We start from the raw sequence: 19,482 nt of genomic DNA on the forward strand, positions 1-19,482 counted from the left end.
TAGATATAAGAAGTTGATCATTCATGAAACCACAGAGCTGAGAACTAAATTTGGATGCCCAAATTAGGTGGAAAACCTGTGGGTGATTACACAGCCTACCTTCATGTCCTTTGAGGGTTGTGATGACTGAACAGGTGTTCTGCTCAAGCTTCAGCAGGGTGATCTGTCCAGAATAATCACCAACAAAAGCATACTGAGTATCAAAATCGTATCTGTGGGGAAGCAGTCAAGGATCCATCTCAAAGTTATAAAATAGAAAATGTGCACTTTAGAGACAATAAGCACAAACCTAAAACCATGAGAAAGGAAATACCCAACTGGAAATCATGCAATATGTAAATATTGAAGAAAAAAAAATTTAAGCTGGGATTATTGGGAAAATTAATATTCATCCATTCAACAAGAATTCATTGAGTACCTGTTGCCATTCTAACCAATATCCTAGCACTTGGCAATATTAAGAGCTGATAGAGATGACAGACATAAAAATAAGTAGTTATAATCAAATTATAATAAAGTATAAAAAAGTAAATACTCAATAATGAAAAAAAGCAAGAACTGGAACAAAGTGGATATTTATGAACTATCTCTGTAAATAATATAAAACTGACAGCACGTATGGACATGAACCCATCTTTCTTTTGGCCTAGATGATTTAGCTTTAAGTAAAGAGATTGGTTTATTTTATATTGTTGTGTAGGTTAACTTTAATCATCCAATAGGCAGTTATTTGGGGTACTAGCAAACTGAAATTTAAAAAATATATTAACTATTGATAACAGCTCATTACTTTCTCAGTCACTTTATGGCCAGAGAAATTTGTGGCAAATCAGTAGTTTACACAAAATAGGGTAAGTACTATTTTAATTCCAAAATACAGATCAGAGGGAGCACTACAGGCTGGGCCATGATTGTGCTTCTCTGCCATTTTCTACCAATCCATGTCCAAAGCCTAACACACAACAGGAACAGTTATTTAGCACATAATGTATCTGAGTATTTTCTCTTGTTTAATTCTAAAGTGTATGGTACTATTTTAAATGCTTACTTTAAATATTTCCTGCTGTGCATTCACTTGTAGTAAACATTTGTTATAAAGGCTTTCATTGGAAAAAAATTTTACTAAGCTAGATGTCCAACTCTGAAAGGGAAACTACCCTGGGGTATTTGCCTGCTGCTGACAGCCTTGATCTTGCCTTCACGGGTACACAGCCACCACAGCTAGCCTTAAGCAAGAGAGCTCTACGTAAAACAAATTTCATCTAGTGGTAAAAAGCTTTCAAAGCAGCGATTTCTTAACAGTTTGGGGATGCTGAGGCACCTCTGAGAGTATTACAAGGATTACGAAGTCTCTCCACACACAAAAACCTTATAAACCTCATTGTAGCCCATTTATGAACGCCAGGATCACAACCCTTATTATATTCTCTGGAAGGGTCTGCAAATAACCAATTACTAGAATTCCCCTTTGTTTATACAAAAAGTCTTTTCTTTCACTTTGAAATGTAAAGGAATGACAGAAGGGAGTTGTATTAATGAGGTTTAGGTTTTTCAAGATTTTGTATAAAAAATGTAGAGCACTTCCCAGCAGGGAACAGTGAGTCATTTAATGATTATTTTTAACAAACCAATTTTATACCCAGAAAAGTAGACAGAGAAATGTTTGGATTTTATATGAAATACATAGGAAGCATTCAGTCTTTGGATCTCAATGAACAATTTATGATCAGATTGAAAACTAACTATGGAGACAAGCAGTTGCAGGGCAGGCCAAGGTCCGGCCCTCGGAAGGATACTGTAAACACGAAGCCCAGGACGTGAGGAAGTGCCTCCCGAGCATGTCCCCATTCCGGGTGCACATCCAGCTGACACACTTGTCATGGCCGGTGCTGACCACCCACTCCGAGGCCAGGCTGAAGATAATCGCAGACACCCGATTCTGATGAGCTGTAGGAACAGAAAGGGAAAGTCTGCGCCCTTCAGGAAGAAATGTGACTTTCAGAATCAAGTCTCGCTGGGTGAGAACTGAGGCTGACCTTCGCCACCTGGTTGGCCTGGAGACACACAGTCTAAACAGTCCTATCACGGAAATGGCTGACTGTGAAGAGAGTTCAGATCATTTGCCCTGCCCAATTCACTACCAGACTTCCCAACGCCCTGCCCCTGCACCCGGGCAGGGAAGATGATTATGAAATACAAATCATTAAAGTGTAATACTCAAGAGGGATTCCAATAATAGATTAGAGCCAGTTTTGTGTGTTTTTTTCCTTTGCTGTACTCAAGAGAATATTTTTACTTTGCTCTAAAAAACCTTAACTATCAATGAGTTCCATATGCAAAGCGGCAGTCTTTTCTTAAAAGAACAATGTTTTTTTTATTGTCCATAGCTTTAGCGTTTTGATCCTTTAGAAAACACTGGCCTTGTAAACAAGAGCACCTGCAATTTTCTGAAATTAAAAAATAGTGTAAGCATTTTGTTTCTGGAATAATTTGTGTGTGACTTTTTATTATTTATAAAGGCAAAGTTATTGTGAAGTTCTGTATTACAAAATAACAACTGAGAATGAGGAAAGTGTTCTACAACCTAACTTCTGGAATATCTGTGTTTCTAAGTCAATTGTAAGCCACACTCTGGCAGTGACCATCTACTTCACCTGGTACGTGTGGGACCTTGCATACAGCAGGTGTTTAATAAATGCCCAGTCTGATGAATGAAGTCAGAGGCCAGACAGAGAAACCTCCGACCTTGCTCTAAGCTGTACAGGCTTCTCTGGAAGAACTGAAGAACTCTTTCATATAAATTAATTATAAAATACTGTAACTCCCTGGGAATATGGGCAAAATCATGAACAGACATTCAGAAAAGATGACAAAGGGTTAACATTAAATAAAACTTAAATAATTTTTAACTTGAGAACTATTTTGACTACCAAACTGGTGAAAAACATTTATAAAGACCAATGCTGTAAAGACTTAAAGAACAGGCACTCTTAACCACCATGCAGAGGATTGCAAAATGCACACTACTGCTGGGAAGAGGTTTGCAAAATAAATCTAGAGCATTAAAAAACTTTTTAACGTTTGATCCAGTTTCTCCACTTTTAGGAATTTATTTCAAACAGAAGTAATTAGAGTCAGAGTGTCAGTCAAGGACACACATGTATATTAGGTTGGTGCAAAAGTAATTGCAGTTTAATAAAAGGTTAAAAATAATTGCAAAAATTGCAAAATTGCAATTATTTTTGCACCAACCTAATAGATCTACATGAAATATGCTCACAGATACACATACACACATATACATACACTATCATACATGTTGGTGTGTGTTATCAAAATAGAAGCAGTACACATGTTCAAAAATAGAAGAATGGTTAAATTAAATCTGATACATGCACCCAAATCGAATAGCATACAAAATTTTAAACGTTAATAAGCAGGAAAAGGATGGTAAATAACCCCCAAGAGTGGATAGCCTCTCATATAATTGGGGTAACAAAATGAAAAAGTTAATGTGAAAACCTAGTTTTGATCATAAGAGATGGGGTCCTAGTTTTGTATGTGTAGATTTACATGTATATATATGCCAGCATCTGGGTGTGTGGTATAATTACCTGGGTAGGTCTTGATAAAGTTCATTTTATTAAAATCTTCAGAAACATGAAACTCCTAAGAGTAAAGACATGCAATAAGAAAACAGTTATGGTTTTTAAAAACAATAAGAACTTAACTTTCAAAACAAAGTTAACTCTAAAAATAGCTATCACCAGATTTGGGACTCTAGGTTAGCTATATAACAGTAACACAGAATTGCTCCTTTCAACAGGCCTGTCCTCAAGCCACCCTTTTTGGGGGGACCTGATAGAATAAAGAAAGTGCCGTGACCACCACAGCATTTTTGTCCAGTTCTTGCCCCACAAGTGAGCACGTTGAATTCCTTTTCCCTCGAACCTCAAAGGAGTCTTTGTTAATTTTCCTCTCTTGGCCACACCAAAAATTCCTCAAGGTGACATAAATAAAGAAAAATTGTAAAGGCCCATTACTACCAAGAGTTCTCAGCTATAGTGAAAATAAAACATAAGACACCTCAGCAGTGTAAGGGGGGGAAGTGTACTATTTAATAAAAAGAAGAACAGCAAAAAAGGAAATTAAGAAATTGTTGGCGGTTTTATTTTTTTATACTCTTAATATTTTCCAAATTTTTTATAGACTATGTAATACTTTATAACTAGGAAAAGATTAAAAGTATATATACCTAATGAAAAAATAAGATTCAACATAAAACCAAGAAAACTCTTAAAAAAGCACTAATACAAAATTCTGCTAATCAGTGCCAAATTTGTAAGTTCTTAAGGCTCTGGGTAACATGGACATTATAAATTGTTGACTGCTCAGACTGAAAACAAAAAACACACACAAAAAAAACCCACAAAGGAATACTGACTCCTTGTTTCCATCTTGGTTTTGCAAAGTACAAAAATGTATTAGCATTTTATAGATACTAATTTGTAGTGGGTGGGAGATCAAAAAATCAATTGTTAACTAATGATAAATTGGATTTACATTGCCCCTGTCCACTGGAGAGCTGCAAGAGTTTTTATATGCCATCCTAGAACCTGTACCCTTGACGCAGGGGCCACAAGAAGGGTCACTAGAAAAGTAAATGCACACCCATTGCCACCACTGGAGGCTTGCCCTTTTGTGACTTCTTGCTATATTTGTGTAGACACATCACCATGCTATTCCTATCAACTTTTCAGAAGGAGAAAAACAAGAAGGTTGGCATTTACTACTACATCATCTATTTACAGCAGCCCCAAGCTGATGGGGCATTGAGCTCGTCGACTGCCAACACTGCAGCCCCTGAGTCCTCTCCACCTACCTACTGCTGAGTGAAACACTTGGGCAGAGAGCCTGTCCTTTGTACTGGCTCTTTGTTTCTTGGCCCAGAAAGACACAAACAATACACATGGATTGATGAAGAAACAGAAAATCTGTAACAAGTAAAGTGGTTAAATTAGTACTGAAAAAAAAGCTTTTCACGGGCCAGCCCGGTGGCTCAGGTGGTTGGAGCACCGTGCCCCTAATGCTGAGGTCACCAGTTTGATTCCCACATGGGCCAGTGAACTGTGCCCTCTACAGCTAAGATTGTGAACAACGGCTCTCCCTGGAGCTGGGCTGCTGTGAGCAGCCAGAGGTTGACGTAAGCTGCCATGAGCTGCTGCAGGTTGCTGAGTGCTACCATGGGCTACTGTGTGCTGCAATGGGCTACCGTGGGCTGCTGTGGGCTACCGTGTGCTGCTATGAGTGGGGGGGTCAGCGTGAGCTGTCGACCGATGACTGGGAGTGCAAGGCTCATAATACCAGCCTGGGCCAGGGAGCTGTGTCGTACACAACTAGACTGAGAAACAACGGCTTGAACCAGAGTGGGGCGGGGGAGGTGGAAGAAGGGGAGAAAAAACAAAACTTTTCACAATGAAAAACCTATGACCAGATGGTTGGTTTCACTGGAGAATTCTTCCAGGCTGCCATTCCGAGTCTCTTAGAGCTCACCAATTAAAAAAGAAAAAAAATTAAAAGTGGGCCAAGGACTTGAATAGATATTTCTCCAAAGAAGATCTACAAATTACCAACAAGCACATGAGAAGATGCTCAACATAAAACAGTCATTAGAGAAATGCAAATCAAAGCATAATGAGATACCACTTCACACCCACTAGGGTGGCAAGAATAAAAACAAAACAAAGCATCATGGAAAATAACACGTTGGCAATGATGTAAACTGGAACCCTCTCACATTGGTGGTGGGAATGTACAGTTGGTACACACTTTGGGGAACAGTTTGGTGGTTCCTCAATAAGTTAACTACAGACTTACCACATGACCCAGAAATTCCATTCGTAGGTATATATGCCCAATAGAATGAAAAACTTAGGTTCACACACAAACTTGCACACGAATGAATGTCCATAGCAGCATTACTAATAATAGCCAAAAAGTGGCAACAACCCCAATGTCCATCAACTGATGAATGAATAAACAAAGAGTGTTATATCTACATAATAAACAAAAAGGGATGAAGTACTGATCCAAACTACAATATAAATGAAACTTAAAACATGCTAAGTGAAAGAAGCCAGACATAAAAGGCAACACATATTCTATGATTCTACTTACATAAAATGTCTAAAAATAGGCAAATCTCTGGACTCAGAAAGTAGATTAATGATTGCCAGGAGCTGGGGGAAAGGGAGTGGGGAGAGACTACTAATGGGTTTGGGGTTTCTTTGGGGGAGACCGTGTGATGAAATTGTTTTGGAATTAGAGTGTTAATGGTCGCGTAATCTTGTGAATATACCATAAATCCACTGACCTGCACACTCTAACATGGTGAATTTTATGGTATATGAATTCTATATCACAATTAAGAAAACATATATGTAAATACATAAACACACACAAATTGGCCCACAAAATACCCATCTATAATAAATTAAAAATGTAAATATCTAGTCTTTTACCAAAGATAGTTTGAGAAGCACTGCCTTAGAAAGTTATACAAGTTGTTGGCTGAATGAGTAGTCCCTAAACTCATTTGCCTTCCCCCTGTCTGTTACACACACACACACACACACACACACACTCTTCACCACGCTCTCCTTGCCCTGGCCTCCTTCAGGGTTCAGGGATGGGGGCTACTATGGCCTCATATTCACTGTGTGGGGGCTGCTGTATGGGCTCGTCTGGGCATCCAACCATCAATCACGACAGCGTTTTGAGTTCCACAGAAATAGTTTAAAATTAAGCACTAATTAAAATTAATCCATTTTGAAGTCTAATACTGAATTCAACATTTTTATGCCAATCAGGCATTTACTGTTAACTTCATTTAAGCTGTTCAACAGAAGTGAACACGGGGAGGTCAATACAAGGAATACATTCTGGAAGCTACCTACCATTACGGCTCCGTTATCCTGGCCCACAAATATCCGTCTGCTATCATGATGGTAAGCCATAGCAGAGCACGGAGCTGCCAGGAAGACAAAGACCATATTACCAGCAAAGCTAAGCAATTTGTCATGATAAAAAGTACATTATTAAAAAGAGCTAGACAATTGGGTTTTAAAAAAAGAGGGCAAAAATGTTTTGTAAAAAATAATGGTGTGAATTGAAAATGTTAAAGTTCTTTCTGTGGTTTTAAATTCTCATATAAAATTATTTTTTAAATTTTGGGTGAAGCGATCCAGCATGAAGTTTCACCTGACTGAGACTCCTGTCTGTCTCTGGAAAGGTCTGAGGACCAGTGGTTACAGTGGGTGATCTGAGCCCCAAACTCAGCAGGTCACCCTGCCCCTGCACCCTCCCCCATCACAGGTAGAAGAGTAGCTGGGACCTGTGGAAAGAGGGGTTCCCAGCACCAGAATTCCCATCCCAAGGCGTGTGACAGCAAGCTGGAAAAGCCACTTTGAAATCACTATTTTTCCCCAGTGGCCAAAAAAAGTTATCTTCTGCAATTACACACACAACCCCAGTTTGCAGTAAGTGGAATTGTGAGGTGCAAACATGTTTCTTGGTAGATAGCAGTGTCATATGACTGGGTAGCACCTGCTTCTCATGTACATACCCCGCCAGGTTCTACCTATCCTTCCAGAAAGCACAGGCCAGAGAATGAGTTTCAGAAAGGAGAAACTCCAAATCATCTCCTTCTGCTACAAATCAGAATTAAAGAGACTCAGAACATGGAACATTTGGAAAAACAATTGTTTGGGTTCATTTCAGCCTAAAGAATTTTAATTGAGCATGGAAGAACCACAACAAGAAACACATGCCAGGAAAAAAACAAACAAACAAACAAACTTGAGTTTACTTTAAAACGAAACTTCTTATAAAAAAGAAAAAAAACTTACACGTGAGGTCACCATTTGAAAATCATTTAAAGTTTCCTCTCTACACTAAGCTGATATTCTCCACCAAAGGAAGAAAATAAACTATAATACTGGATTGTCCCTAAATGCAAAAGCAAAGCCAGCTACACACTCAGACTACAGAAAGAGCCTGAGATACATTCAAAGAACTGTCTAATTGAAAGGCAGGTACCGCAATTTTCAGTCTACAAAACAATTACAATTGTCAAGAACCTGTACACCCTTATCCACCATATTGATGCTGGAGACTACAGAATGATTATGTTTAAGAATTATAACCACAAAGATATATATATCTTCATACAAAGTGCCCTTCAATAACCACATATAAAATTATCTTTGACAAATCAAATCATGCTTGGATGATTTCAAAGATTCATTGTCATCATTTTTGCTTACTTTTCAGTTGGTACTAAATCTTAATGCTTTAAAGCTTCTTTTTCAATTCTCTTTATGCCTAACTGTCTAACAAACTATACATAAATATGTAAGATCCCTCTTCTGCGTAAAAATTACAATGTGCTGCGTAATTTTATGAGGCTGGAGACTTTTTATAATTTAAAAAAAAAAAAGCTTCCCTAGTTTATTTGTTTTGTATATGAAGATATCTTGGCTTTTTCCCTAGAAGGAAAGCTTCTAGGGAATTGAGCAATGTAATTAAAAAAAAAAAAAGTTTGGACATTCACATAGTTTTAGAAACAAACAAAATACAAATAAATCAGTGACCTTTTAAAAAGGCATCACTTTGTCCAAAATCATATGCTTAAACTCTAGTTATGTAAATACATTTTTTGATTTTTTGGAACATGGCCAGACTTTTTCTTTTATGTATTGCTTATGGTTGCTTTCATGCTACAAGGACAGAAAGTTGAATAATTGCTGTAGAGATTGTTTGGCCCACAAAGTCTAAATATTTACTGTCTAGCTCTTTGTAGATCAAGTTCATGGACCCATCCCATAAATGCAGTGGGTAGCATAGCATATCTTTGGAGTCAGACAGGCGTGGAATTCCAACCACAAACAGTGGACTCAGTTTCCCCGTCAACAAAATGGTGAAAATATCACCTACCTGGCATATCTGTTGTGATGATTTCATAAAATGATATTTTTAAAAAGGCATGAGGCACTTAGTAGATTCAGAAATTAAGAGTTACTATTTTTCTTCAGCTAAAGCAAATTCTGAAAGTTGTTTTCGTTATGTGAGGTAACATTACAAAACATAAGTGAACTACATATAGCAATATCCTAAGGTTTGGTTCATTGATTACTCTGTCAGGTCCCAGGAAATAGTTTAAATTGGTGGAGGACCACTAAAACATCCTAAATCGGGTAATCTACAGATCGTTTCTGGAATCAAAATGATACTTTTCCTCTCATGTTTTGAATATAATGTTAAAGTAAAAGTCATCCTAAAACAGACAAGCAGTTATTTCTCGTCATTCATTCTGTGTTCTTCTGGCAATGATCCTGCAGTTTCATCAGTAGATACAGCTCCCAATGGATGCAATAAAGAAGCTTCTGGAAGCAACAAGCCAAATATATGTAGCTATAAACATGCAGATGTCAGCTACCAACAGCAGAGATGCTGCCTGTTCTTCCCTGTTTCTACTGGTCTTTCCAGCCACAGCGGTCTGGGAACCACTTCCGGAGGCTGGTAACCAAGTTAGCAAGGATGGCAACAGAGAGAGAGCCAAAGCTGTGTGCCCAAAGCCTGAGAGCCAAGGAAGAGTGCCCATTTCTACTGCCAGGTTTTGGTGCCCTGGGACAGAAATTAATCACAAAGCTCTACTAAACATTTAGGGAAAACACAGGCCCAGGAGTAACTGAACTAAATGTAGTACAACATCCATCTCCATCTCTCTCTCTCTCTATTCTAATGGGAATGAACTCAAGATTAAGCTAGGGCCAAAATGCAGTGTGTGGGGGAAGGGAGAGGTGGGAGGGATAACAGAGACAGCTTTAACAAGATTGTCCACAAGGTGACACTCCCCAGCACTGGCATGGGAGCCTCAGGCTTTGCTGTCTCCAGCTGTCAGATCTGTCGCTGAGCTATTGTTAGTAAGGAGTTATCAGTCTAAGAGAAGCCTTTGTTTTTTTTGTTTTTTTTTTGGGTGGGTAAAGGGTGGGCTCAGAGGCCAAAAATGTCCCCCCTATTTCTGTCCCCATTCTGAAAAATCCCAAAGTAAATTTCTCAAATGGGCTCCACAAACACCTTTTCTGAGCCATAGGTCGCTTCACATTTCAGAGGAGTAACCAAGGTTATGCAGCCACAGCACATGGATAACAGGACATACTAATGATTGGCACAGTAAATTATGATTACTTTCTAATTATGATTAGAAGTAGTCTTCTAATGTGCTCTGTATTTTAAAGTGTTATGGTTCCTTTTATAATAGTTATCTTTACACCAGTCTACCAAAAAGTCTACTTCCTTTTCACTGAATGATTATCAAGACAGAGAAGTTGACTAGCCCTGCCCAAGCTGTCAGCGGAAGGTATAAAAAATGAAAATCCTGATAAACTACTAACTTTTTGTGAAACTGATCGCAGGATGTGAACAATACATGTACACTGAGATAAGTGCGCAATAAGAAAATGCTAGCCAAGAAAGGAGGTGCTTAGAAGGGTGACTCAAACTGTTTGTACTGAATCTGCTGAACAACTGGCTGTGCTCTGTTTAGCAGAAACTCCACGGCCTCTGGAATAACTCTTAAGAAGCTGTGCCAGTGTCACCAGTGTCTTGGTCTTCTTTGAAGAACTTTATAATGGTCTTGAGAAGTAACAAACCGTCAGGCATGCCCCAAAGTCTTTTTTCTTTTCCTAGGAGGTCCTCCAAATATTGGAACCCTTAACTGAGGAAAATCCCTCAGAAAGGACCAACACCCCAAGGAAATGAGCAACTCTGGATGCCTCCGTGTGGCTATTTGGGACAGAAGGATTCAATCCCAGCTTGGGCCTGGGTGGTATCCAGGCCTCCTCTGAGGGGCTTTCTTTGGAAGAAAGGATGAAGAAGTGGGAGAGAAGGATGGCAGTGCCACTTAGGTTTTGCATGAAAGGCTAGAATTTAAATGAAATTTTATGCCACTACAGCTCAGGGCTGTTGTAAAATTTCAATGCAAAAGCTTCGTCTTCTAGATTTATTTTTAGAACATTTATCTACCGAGAAAATTCTCTGTTTTAGAATGTGCCATACCTTGCACCAAATCTCTCAATCATACCGAGAGGTTTGTGAAAAAGTTGGGCAAAAGGCCAGTAACAAGGGCCTGGGAGTGTACGGAGCCCTTTTTCGGTGTCAGTATCAGCTATTACTAAGTATAACTTCACTACCAACATCAGTGACAAACTGAAGGAAAACCTGGGGGATAGGACAGGCCCTTTCCCTCCTTTTTTTCTTTTTCTTTTCCAGTTTTGTTCAAGTTTGCTTAAGTTAAGCAAGTAGACCCAACTTCCTTCACAAAAGACGTTTTCCTGCAATTTGGCACAGCCTGTCAGAGCTTTTAGTCAACTAAGGGACTCATTTTGAAACCCAGCAGCACTTTTTAATCAGAAATTTTGAAATTTAAAGCATCAAAGACATTAGAGGCATTTTCCTCCAGTGGGGCAGTTCAGCTACTCACAGGCCATTGTGTGGTAAATGCTGGGCCAGTACTGTCCACTGTCTCTTTTCAGCCATACTCGGATGGTTCTGTGAAGGAAAAGAAAAAAGAGTAGTAATTTTATCTTCTTTTGTGCTCCTGTAAAACTTAATTATTTATTTTTAGTACCATTTCCCAACTGACCTTATAAAGTTAATCAGTTGCACAAATTGGACAAATACATATACACATTCATACAGTATATATTTATATATAGTATATTTATAGAGTACATATACTATATATACACATATTATATATAGATACATATAGTATAACCATAGATGATAACTTATGCAGTCGCTAGGAGTCAGGATTTCAAACAATTTTAACAATATGGAAAATGCTCACTATATCATGATATACATACAAAGAAAGCTGAGAACTATTAACTGCTTTTCTTGGTAAAACAAATTGTGTGAACTCAGTTGCTTCATATCCGAGCCAAACGAGGACAGCAGGAGATAGAAATGGAAAGAAAACGCTTCTGGAGGATGGGGAGGGGAGTGCATACCCAGCAGGGCCCACACCATGGGTCAGGCACAGCAGATCCCGGTATGCATGTCCCTGAGAGGAAACCATTCCACACCAGGTCTCCGGCCTCTCCTTTCATCAGAACACACACAGGGAGATGAGGAAATCCGGTCCGTAGGCAGGAAAATGATGAATCACCAAAACAGGCAAAGTTTAACATTTTGGCTTATCACCTCAGGACGACTGGGGCTACTGTGACCCTGCTCCTGCTCTCAAGGCCCTGGGCCTCTTCCTCTTCGGAATCCTAAGCACACTCACTGCCTCTCCCGGCGCGGCTGTGCTCTGCCTCTGCAAGGACTCCTAATGTATTGCCCCTCATTGTCAGCTCTGTCACAGTCATGCCTATATTTCTAACAGCAATAGAGGTTCTGGCACATAGCCAGCACTGAATGAATGTTTAAACCTTAAACAAAAATACATAAGACTATGTTGACACTGTATGTTTCCATTCGGATTGAAGTTCAAGACCAGTAAGGCAAGTCTATTTGAATAAAATCAGAATAGTGGTGGCTTCTGGGGGAGGATAGAATGGAAAGAAATACAAGGGAACTTTCTAGGGCCGTGGCCAGGCTCTGGGGAATTGGTTCCATGGGTGTATGCATTTGTCAGAACTTGCCCAACTATACTTGCGATCTGTACAGATTACTGGATATGATTAGGCTGCAATAAAAGAAAACAAAGAATAGCTGTTGACCTTCATGCATCCACATGAATGAATAAGACGACCCAGCAGCATAGTGGGCACGAGGCTGTTCTGTATGTGACTGGACACAGGCCTTACTATAGGAGCAGCCATCTGGACCACACGCCCTGCCTTCTGGCCACTGCTGACTGCTCACAACGGAACCTCTGCCAAGCCAAATCCCTCAGAATTTTCCTTGACATCTCACTCCTGATCACAACTGGCTAGACCAGAAATGGGCATCTGATCCTAGCTGCATAAATCAGGTTCCTTTCCTGGGAATCCAGGAGGGAGAAAAATAGATCAGTCTCCAGTAGCTGAAATGGCTGTTTCTGGTCATGGTTTAGAATCAGGACCAGAGAATTTTCTACATCGAAAAAAGAGAGAAAGAATGAAGCCGACCTATGGAGAGAAGCAGAATGAGGTGAAGAGAGTCCAGGAGAGTCCCTCATGACAGCTGCTCTTGAGGCTGCGCTAGTTCCCTGGACTTGGATCTGTGAGGCAGACACCCCAGCATCCTTCCCACAAACAGCCTCAGTGGCTTACGCCAGTGTGAGTTACCTCTGTTGTTGGTAATAAGCAGAGACACCAAGAAGAATCTCAAACACAGCCTCTTCATTCAAACACCATTAAACAAGCTCTTATGTGACATGGTTCACAAGGCAAGATAATCAGGCAGCCTTGGCTATTTTACTTTGTTTTGAGGTATGTACCCTGTTCCCCCAAAAATAAGACCTAGCCAGACAATCAGCTCTAATGCATCTTTTGGAGCAAAAAGTAATATAAGACCCGGTCTTATTTTACTATAATATAAGACTGAGTCTAATATAATATAATATAATATAATATAATATAATATAATATAATATAATACAGTATAGTATAATATAATACCAGGTCTTGTATTAATTTTTAATCCAAAAGACACATTAGAGCTGATTGTCCGGCTACGTCTTATTTCCGGGGAAACATGGTTTATTGTGACAGGAAGTTCTAGAAAGTCCAAGTTCACACTCAAAACTAAGAGAGAGATCAGATTAAAGCATGTATGACCATACCTATCATTACAGTTTGTAATTCGCCATCTTAAATCAAAATTTAATACTGTCTGAGATAATGTTTAAACCACTCTCTTATCATTTGTGGGTTCTTGGTTACTGTTCATGATTACTTGGCTTTCTTCTTTCCAAACCTCAGAGGTTAAAACTTTTTCATAATACTACTGTTCTTTCTAGTTTGGAACCATTTAAACCAAGTTGTGAAAAAATACTTAATAGTAAGGGAAAGTTTTCACAATATGATGTTAAGTGGACCAAACTGATAAATGTAGCATAACACCAACCTTATTTTAAAATACCATTTGATCAAACCTCTAGATCCAAATACAATTTATAGGAAATGCAGAGGAACATAAGAAACACCATCACAAGGGTACATTAGGCAAAAATCGAGATGCAAGAAAGTCTATAGACAAATGACCCTGTTTTTTCTACAATTTGCAAGGGGGAAAAGATAGACATGAAGACCAACCTACGATCAAAGAGGTTTGTTTAAGTGACATATCAAGCAATCACGATGCATAGATTTATTCGGCTCATGATTCAATCTAACTGTTTAATACATGTGTCATTATGAAACAATTGCAAAGATAAACACTGACTAGATATTTGATAATATTAAAAAAATACTGCTCATTTTGTTTACGTCTGATAATGCTGTTGCAGGTTTTTGCCTGTCTTTTAAGAAGAAGCAATAATTCCTAAATAAGACATGGGTCCTTGTTCTCTGTTCTCAGCATACCCACGAAGTCCCGCCCTCGTCACTCATGTCACAGTAGCCTCCTCTCAGGTCACCTGGTAGGCCTGACCTCTGGTCCACTCCGGGCATGTCAACCACCAGCTCCACCTCCCAGAAGCTCTGCATCCACTGCCCCTGTGCTCAGAGCCCACCCTCGGCTGACACCCTCGGTGCCTATGACTCCTGGACCCACACCCTGCATTCCAGTGAGCTGTGTCCTTAAGTGGCCCAAACACATCGCGCTCAGGGTACGTCCTAAGCCCTCCTCCCTCACCACACTACCAAGAACGTTTCTCTCTAGGACGTAGTTTACGGGCACATCGCAGGACGGCTACAATTTCAGCACGATGCCCTCATCTAAGATAATCAATAGAAACTTATAATGATTACCCTGAGTCCTGAATTACAAACACAAAATTACATGTTGTTGACTATATTCTATGTTGCTTAGCACAGAATGCCTATGGATACATTTTATTTCTTATGTTCCACATAGGGATGAAGCCAGAGGAGGTGTAGTAAGTGAAAGGCCAACTCCCCAGCATTAAATGTGCTGAAGGATTGTCATCCACATCCAGAGACAGGGCAGCAAAGGCCAAGGCACGTGAACGTCGGGGCATCACGCAGGCCTTGTCAGGTTCCCCGGCCTCATTCACGTGGGGTCACAGGGGGTTAAACCTGCTAGCTACCTCTCTGTGAGGTTTTTTAAGCATCTAAAGAACAGCATGCTGACACATTCTAAAACCCTTCAAATGAACCCCAAAAGCTGTGGGTTCATGAATGTGTTGGCAGCTTGTGCCGTCCTGGTGTCCTTGAAAGAGAAGCATGTTCAGAGAGCAGGGGAGGCCGCCATGAGCAGGGAGCCTGAAAGGTCGGCTCTTCCAACCAATCATCTGACCTGGAAAACTCAAATTTTCATTTCATGCCGCATCAGAGTGATATTTAAACTAGCCCGAGGTCAAAGCACAACCCTCTTAAACCCCAGCATTTTTGAAACACAGCATTATTTCCTTCGGAGGACAAACATCAGTCCTGTGACTTGGTCTGTACCCAGCTGACACACGAGCAAATTAGCAAGAGTTAAAGTGTCTCTTGGGGTGTTTCATGTGAAAATTGTTTACTACATCCAGGCTGAGAGAAGATGATCTTGCTTGGGAATTGGGTTCCAAATTAGGCACTTACCCTTGAGAGTCAGCTCCACCTCTACATTCACACCTTCTATCTTGAACTGCCTCCCTTCTCTTTTTCCAGACATATTCTTCCCCTTCCTTAGACAATGCATTACAGTCTTCCACTTCCAAGATTAAATCAAAACGATGTTAAGTTTGAGCCCTAACACTCCAGCACTCCCAAGAACCTAACAGTTGTGTAATTTCTGCTAAGTAATAGAAATTTGGTCTGTATTGTGTTCAGAATATTTCTCACTGGTTTAACACATGGTTGTAAAAACAGACTTAAGTTGGGCTGCTTATTAAAAAGCCAACACATTCCACAGACTAAAAAAGATACTTTTCAACAAGTTGTAAGCAAAATTTACTATTCAATAAGTTGAAAGCAACATGATAGTACAGTTTAGTAACATTTTACAGGAGCAAATTATTAAAAAACTTTAGGATGATACTAATAAACCGTATAATCACTAAGGTGTCAAGATCAGACGGTTTTACTTTTACAAAAACCACAATATTTTCTGCCTTGATGAATATCTCAGCTGCTCTCTCCACTAACATAAAACAAAACATCTTAACTTTTCCTTTAATATTTTGACAACTTCACACCCACTCACCCAAACTCATTTTATGTTTTCGTTGCTGCTCATTCTACCCATTTTTCTAGTGGATGGATTTTCTTTGATATTTCAAGACCATGTCAATCCAAGAAAAAGTCTTCTCCTAAAACCCAAACCTTAGTGTTCATGCTTTGCCAAGCTCTATTTTTAAGTTATTTAAGAACAATAGTCTGCTATTTTTCCAAAAGGTACTTAGAAAGGAAATGTGTCATTTCTTTCAGAGCTTACATAAATGTTTTTCAAACTTCCCTCTGCTACTAAAATCCTTGTGAAGGGCGCTACTATCAGTCTCTTTTGGCCTTTCCATTCAAGAGGCACAGACTCACACAGATGTGCAATATTAACCATGGATAGACAAAAAAGGTACCTCTACCTAAGACTGTAACGTTATATATACACAACTACAACGTGCCCACACCACTACCACCACCTTACTCATCTATCTAAGTTCGACGCTGTGGACGCTGTGGATGACCCATTTATATTCGAGATAAGTGAAATGCCAAAGTTGGTTTGCAGTTCTTTGTTAAATATTTCAGATTTAAATGTTTTAAAAATGTGTTGCTGTGTAGGGATAGCAAACGAACAGCTGAAAACAATAATAAAGTGCCATTTCTAGGGTTCTCTTACTGTTTTGTCAGCACTGTAAATCATAATAGAATTAACTCTTCGGCAAGCATTTTGTTCCACATAGTGAGAAAAACATTTCCCATCTAATAATAGTAATAGTAACAACAACAACAATGATAAATTGATTTAGGAATTCCAGGGTTGGCAACTGATTCTGAAGAAATTATTTAACAGGAAAAGAAAAAGGAACTACACATACATACAAAAGTTCATTAAGGAATAAAAATTGGGAAAAAATGTTAAATAACGAAATGGGTTAACGAGATATTAATTCAATAGCTTATACAGTCATTAAAGACAGTTAAGAAGACCATGGAGCTGTGAGAAAAGTTAAGTTTTTTAAAAGCATAATATAATATGATATAACTAAATTCCCTAACTACACTGAGCCAGTCTGGGCGGCTGGGTGTGGAGGCAGATTAGCGGCAGGTAGGAGAGAAAGTAACATACCTAAGAGGCAGACCATGACTTTGGCTCCTTGTGGGGGCCCCCAGAGAAAAGACTTAGAGCTAAGCTGAGCAGGGCAGAACAGCAGGGTCCCCAGCTCCCCCTAGGTAAGCACTAACAACAAGGCAACAATTAAACACCTCCTCATGAGCCAGCTGAAGCCACCCTCCACCAGCTTCTAGCTAGCGAACCCCTAAACACCTGAAGGAGACTAGCTAAGATCAGCAGGGCTGACCCACGTATGAGTGAGCCTGGCTGTGACCAGAAAGGCTGTCCAGGTGACCCACAGGCTCACGAACATTTATAATACTTGCTGTTTTAAGCCACTGAATTTTGAGATGGTTTGTTACGTAGCAATAGCTAACTGATACAATGTCATTTGTTCCAAACAGTACACCTTGAGGAATACTTAAGAATCTGACCTTAAAAATTAAAAGTAGCCTTTGGCATTTACTGAGAGCTAAGGATTTCAAACTACTTAGTAAACAGATAACTCCACTTTAACTTTGAATTGAAATACAGGATCCTCACTTTGCATAGATGCTAACTTGAATCCTAACAAACTGAAGAAATTACGGTTAAAGCATAAATGAAGTTATTACTCGAATGTTGTTCAAGATTTTTCATCCTGTCCACCAAGGATAATAATTCTGTATGTTCTTTCCCTCACCACACTGACACATAAGAAGCAGACTAAAACCCACAGTTTTGATTAAGAGTGCAGTATTTATTCCAGGAAGATTAATCTTCGATCTGCTCAGAGATATGCCTGATGACCAGAATAGGTGGGCAGGATCTTTTTCATTTCTCCCAGCCCCTCTGTTGAACTCCCTCAAAGAGCTGATTAAAAGGAAATTAAAAACATACTTTAGGGAATCACCAAATCTATAAAGCCTCATCTACTTAAGCAATAATACAGTAGGAGCAAAGATGGAATCAAAGCATGAATTTTCTTCGGAAAAGCACTGGCTCTCAAGTCAGGAGGCATCTGAGGGAGTCATGATGAATCCCATTTTTAAACCTATAAGTCCAAGAGAACATACATTTGGATTCAGTACATGTTATTTTCCAGTATAATTACCTTGAAAATCATGCCCACACTTGGATAGATAGATTCTAATAGTACACAAGTGTTTCTGTAAAACCACAGGCCAAGGGCCCATTTTGTCTGACACCTCAGCATTTCTAAAACCAGATCTTTTCTAAATTTCCCCAAAAAACAACAAAAACACAAAAACAAAAAAAAAACCCTAATCATCCCCAAACAGCTAATTTAAAGCAATTTAACCATTTTAAAATTGTAAATTGATACAGAGAGATTATTCAATTAATCAGTTAAAAAGAGAATACAGGGTATAGCATATGTTACAAATTAAACCCAAGGCCTGACTTCTTTTCAACTCGGCAAATAGTAAGTTTGAGGAAATCTGATTTTCCAGTCACTCTTAGGGCTGCTGATACTATTTCATATCTTGGTAAATCTCCAAACATTTCTATTACCTACAGAAAAGGGTATTTTTTCCTCGTCTGACATACCTCCAGGGGCTACAGACAAAAAAAAAAAGGCGTAATTCTGGTCGCCTGGATGGTTTCTACAACATTAAGATGTAGCATGAAAGAGAGGGACAGACAGGGTCATCAGTGCAAACTGTTTTTATCAAATAAATAGCAGTTTCCTTCCAGCCAAGTCTGCTGAACTCTGCCCTCTGCATGCCTGCTACAAAAAGTCTTTCCGATTTGATAACATAGGGGAAAGCATGGGATTTTTACTGAACTAATTATCAAACTGAAAAGTGAGTGAAACCAGCCTCTTTTTATACAGAATTAGATTGGCTGAGAAAAATTAAAATTTCCATGCCCTTCTACGGTCGAGGAAGGAATGCGGACAGCTTCAGAGGTCCATGACGATGCTGACGCTCAGACTGCTGACTTGGTTGCAGGCAGATTTTTATCCCGGGACTAAGGCCATTTTCATGGCATCAGAACCTATGCGAATAACACTTCTCCAGAAGCCAGGTGGCTGCTTTTCTACGTACAGATGTG

At 39.4% G+C, this 19,482-nt stretch overlaps 1 protein-coding gene across 1 annotated transcript in view; it reads right to left on the reverse strand.

Moving 5' to 3' along the window:
- The window catches only part of WDFY1 (WD repeat and FYVE domain containing 1), a 41,681-nt gene that overhangs the window by 15,261 nt on the left and 6,938 nt on the right, over positions 1-19,482 (reverse strand). The window contains exons 2-6 of the mRNA XM_019753682.2: positions 11,543-11,610; positions 6,957-7,030; positions 3,615-3,669; positions 1,797-1,947; positions 100-212 (exon numbers count right to left, since the gene is read on the reverse strand). Coding sequence (XP_019609241.2) covers positions 100-212; positions 1,797-1,947; positions 3,615-3,669; positions 6,957-7,030; positions 11,543-11,610 — 461 coding nt within the window. The remainder of the gene's footprint in view (positions 1-99; positions 213-1,796; positions 1,948-3,614; positions 3,670-6,956; positions 7,031-11,542; positions 11,611-19,482) is intronic.

The sequence above is a fragment of the Rhinolophus sinicus genome, linkage group LG01, assembly GCF_036562045.2.
Source record: "Rhinolophus sinicus isolate RSC01 linkage group LG01, ASM3656204v1, whole genome shotgun sequence".
Lineage (NCBI taxonomy): Eukaryota > Metazoa > Chordata > Mammalia > Chiroptera > Rhinolophidae > Rhinolophus > Rhinolophus sinicus.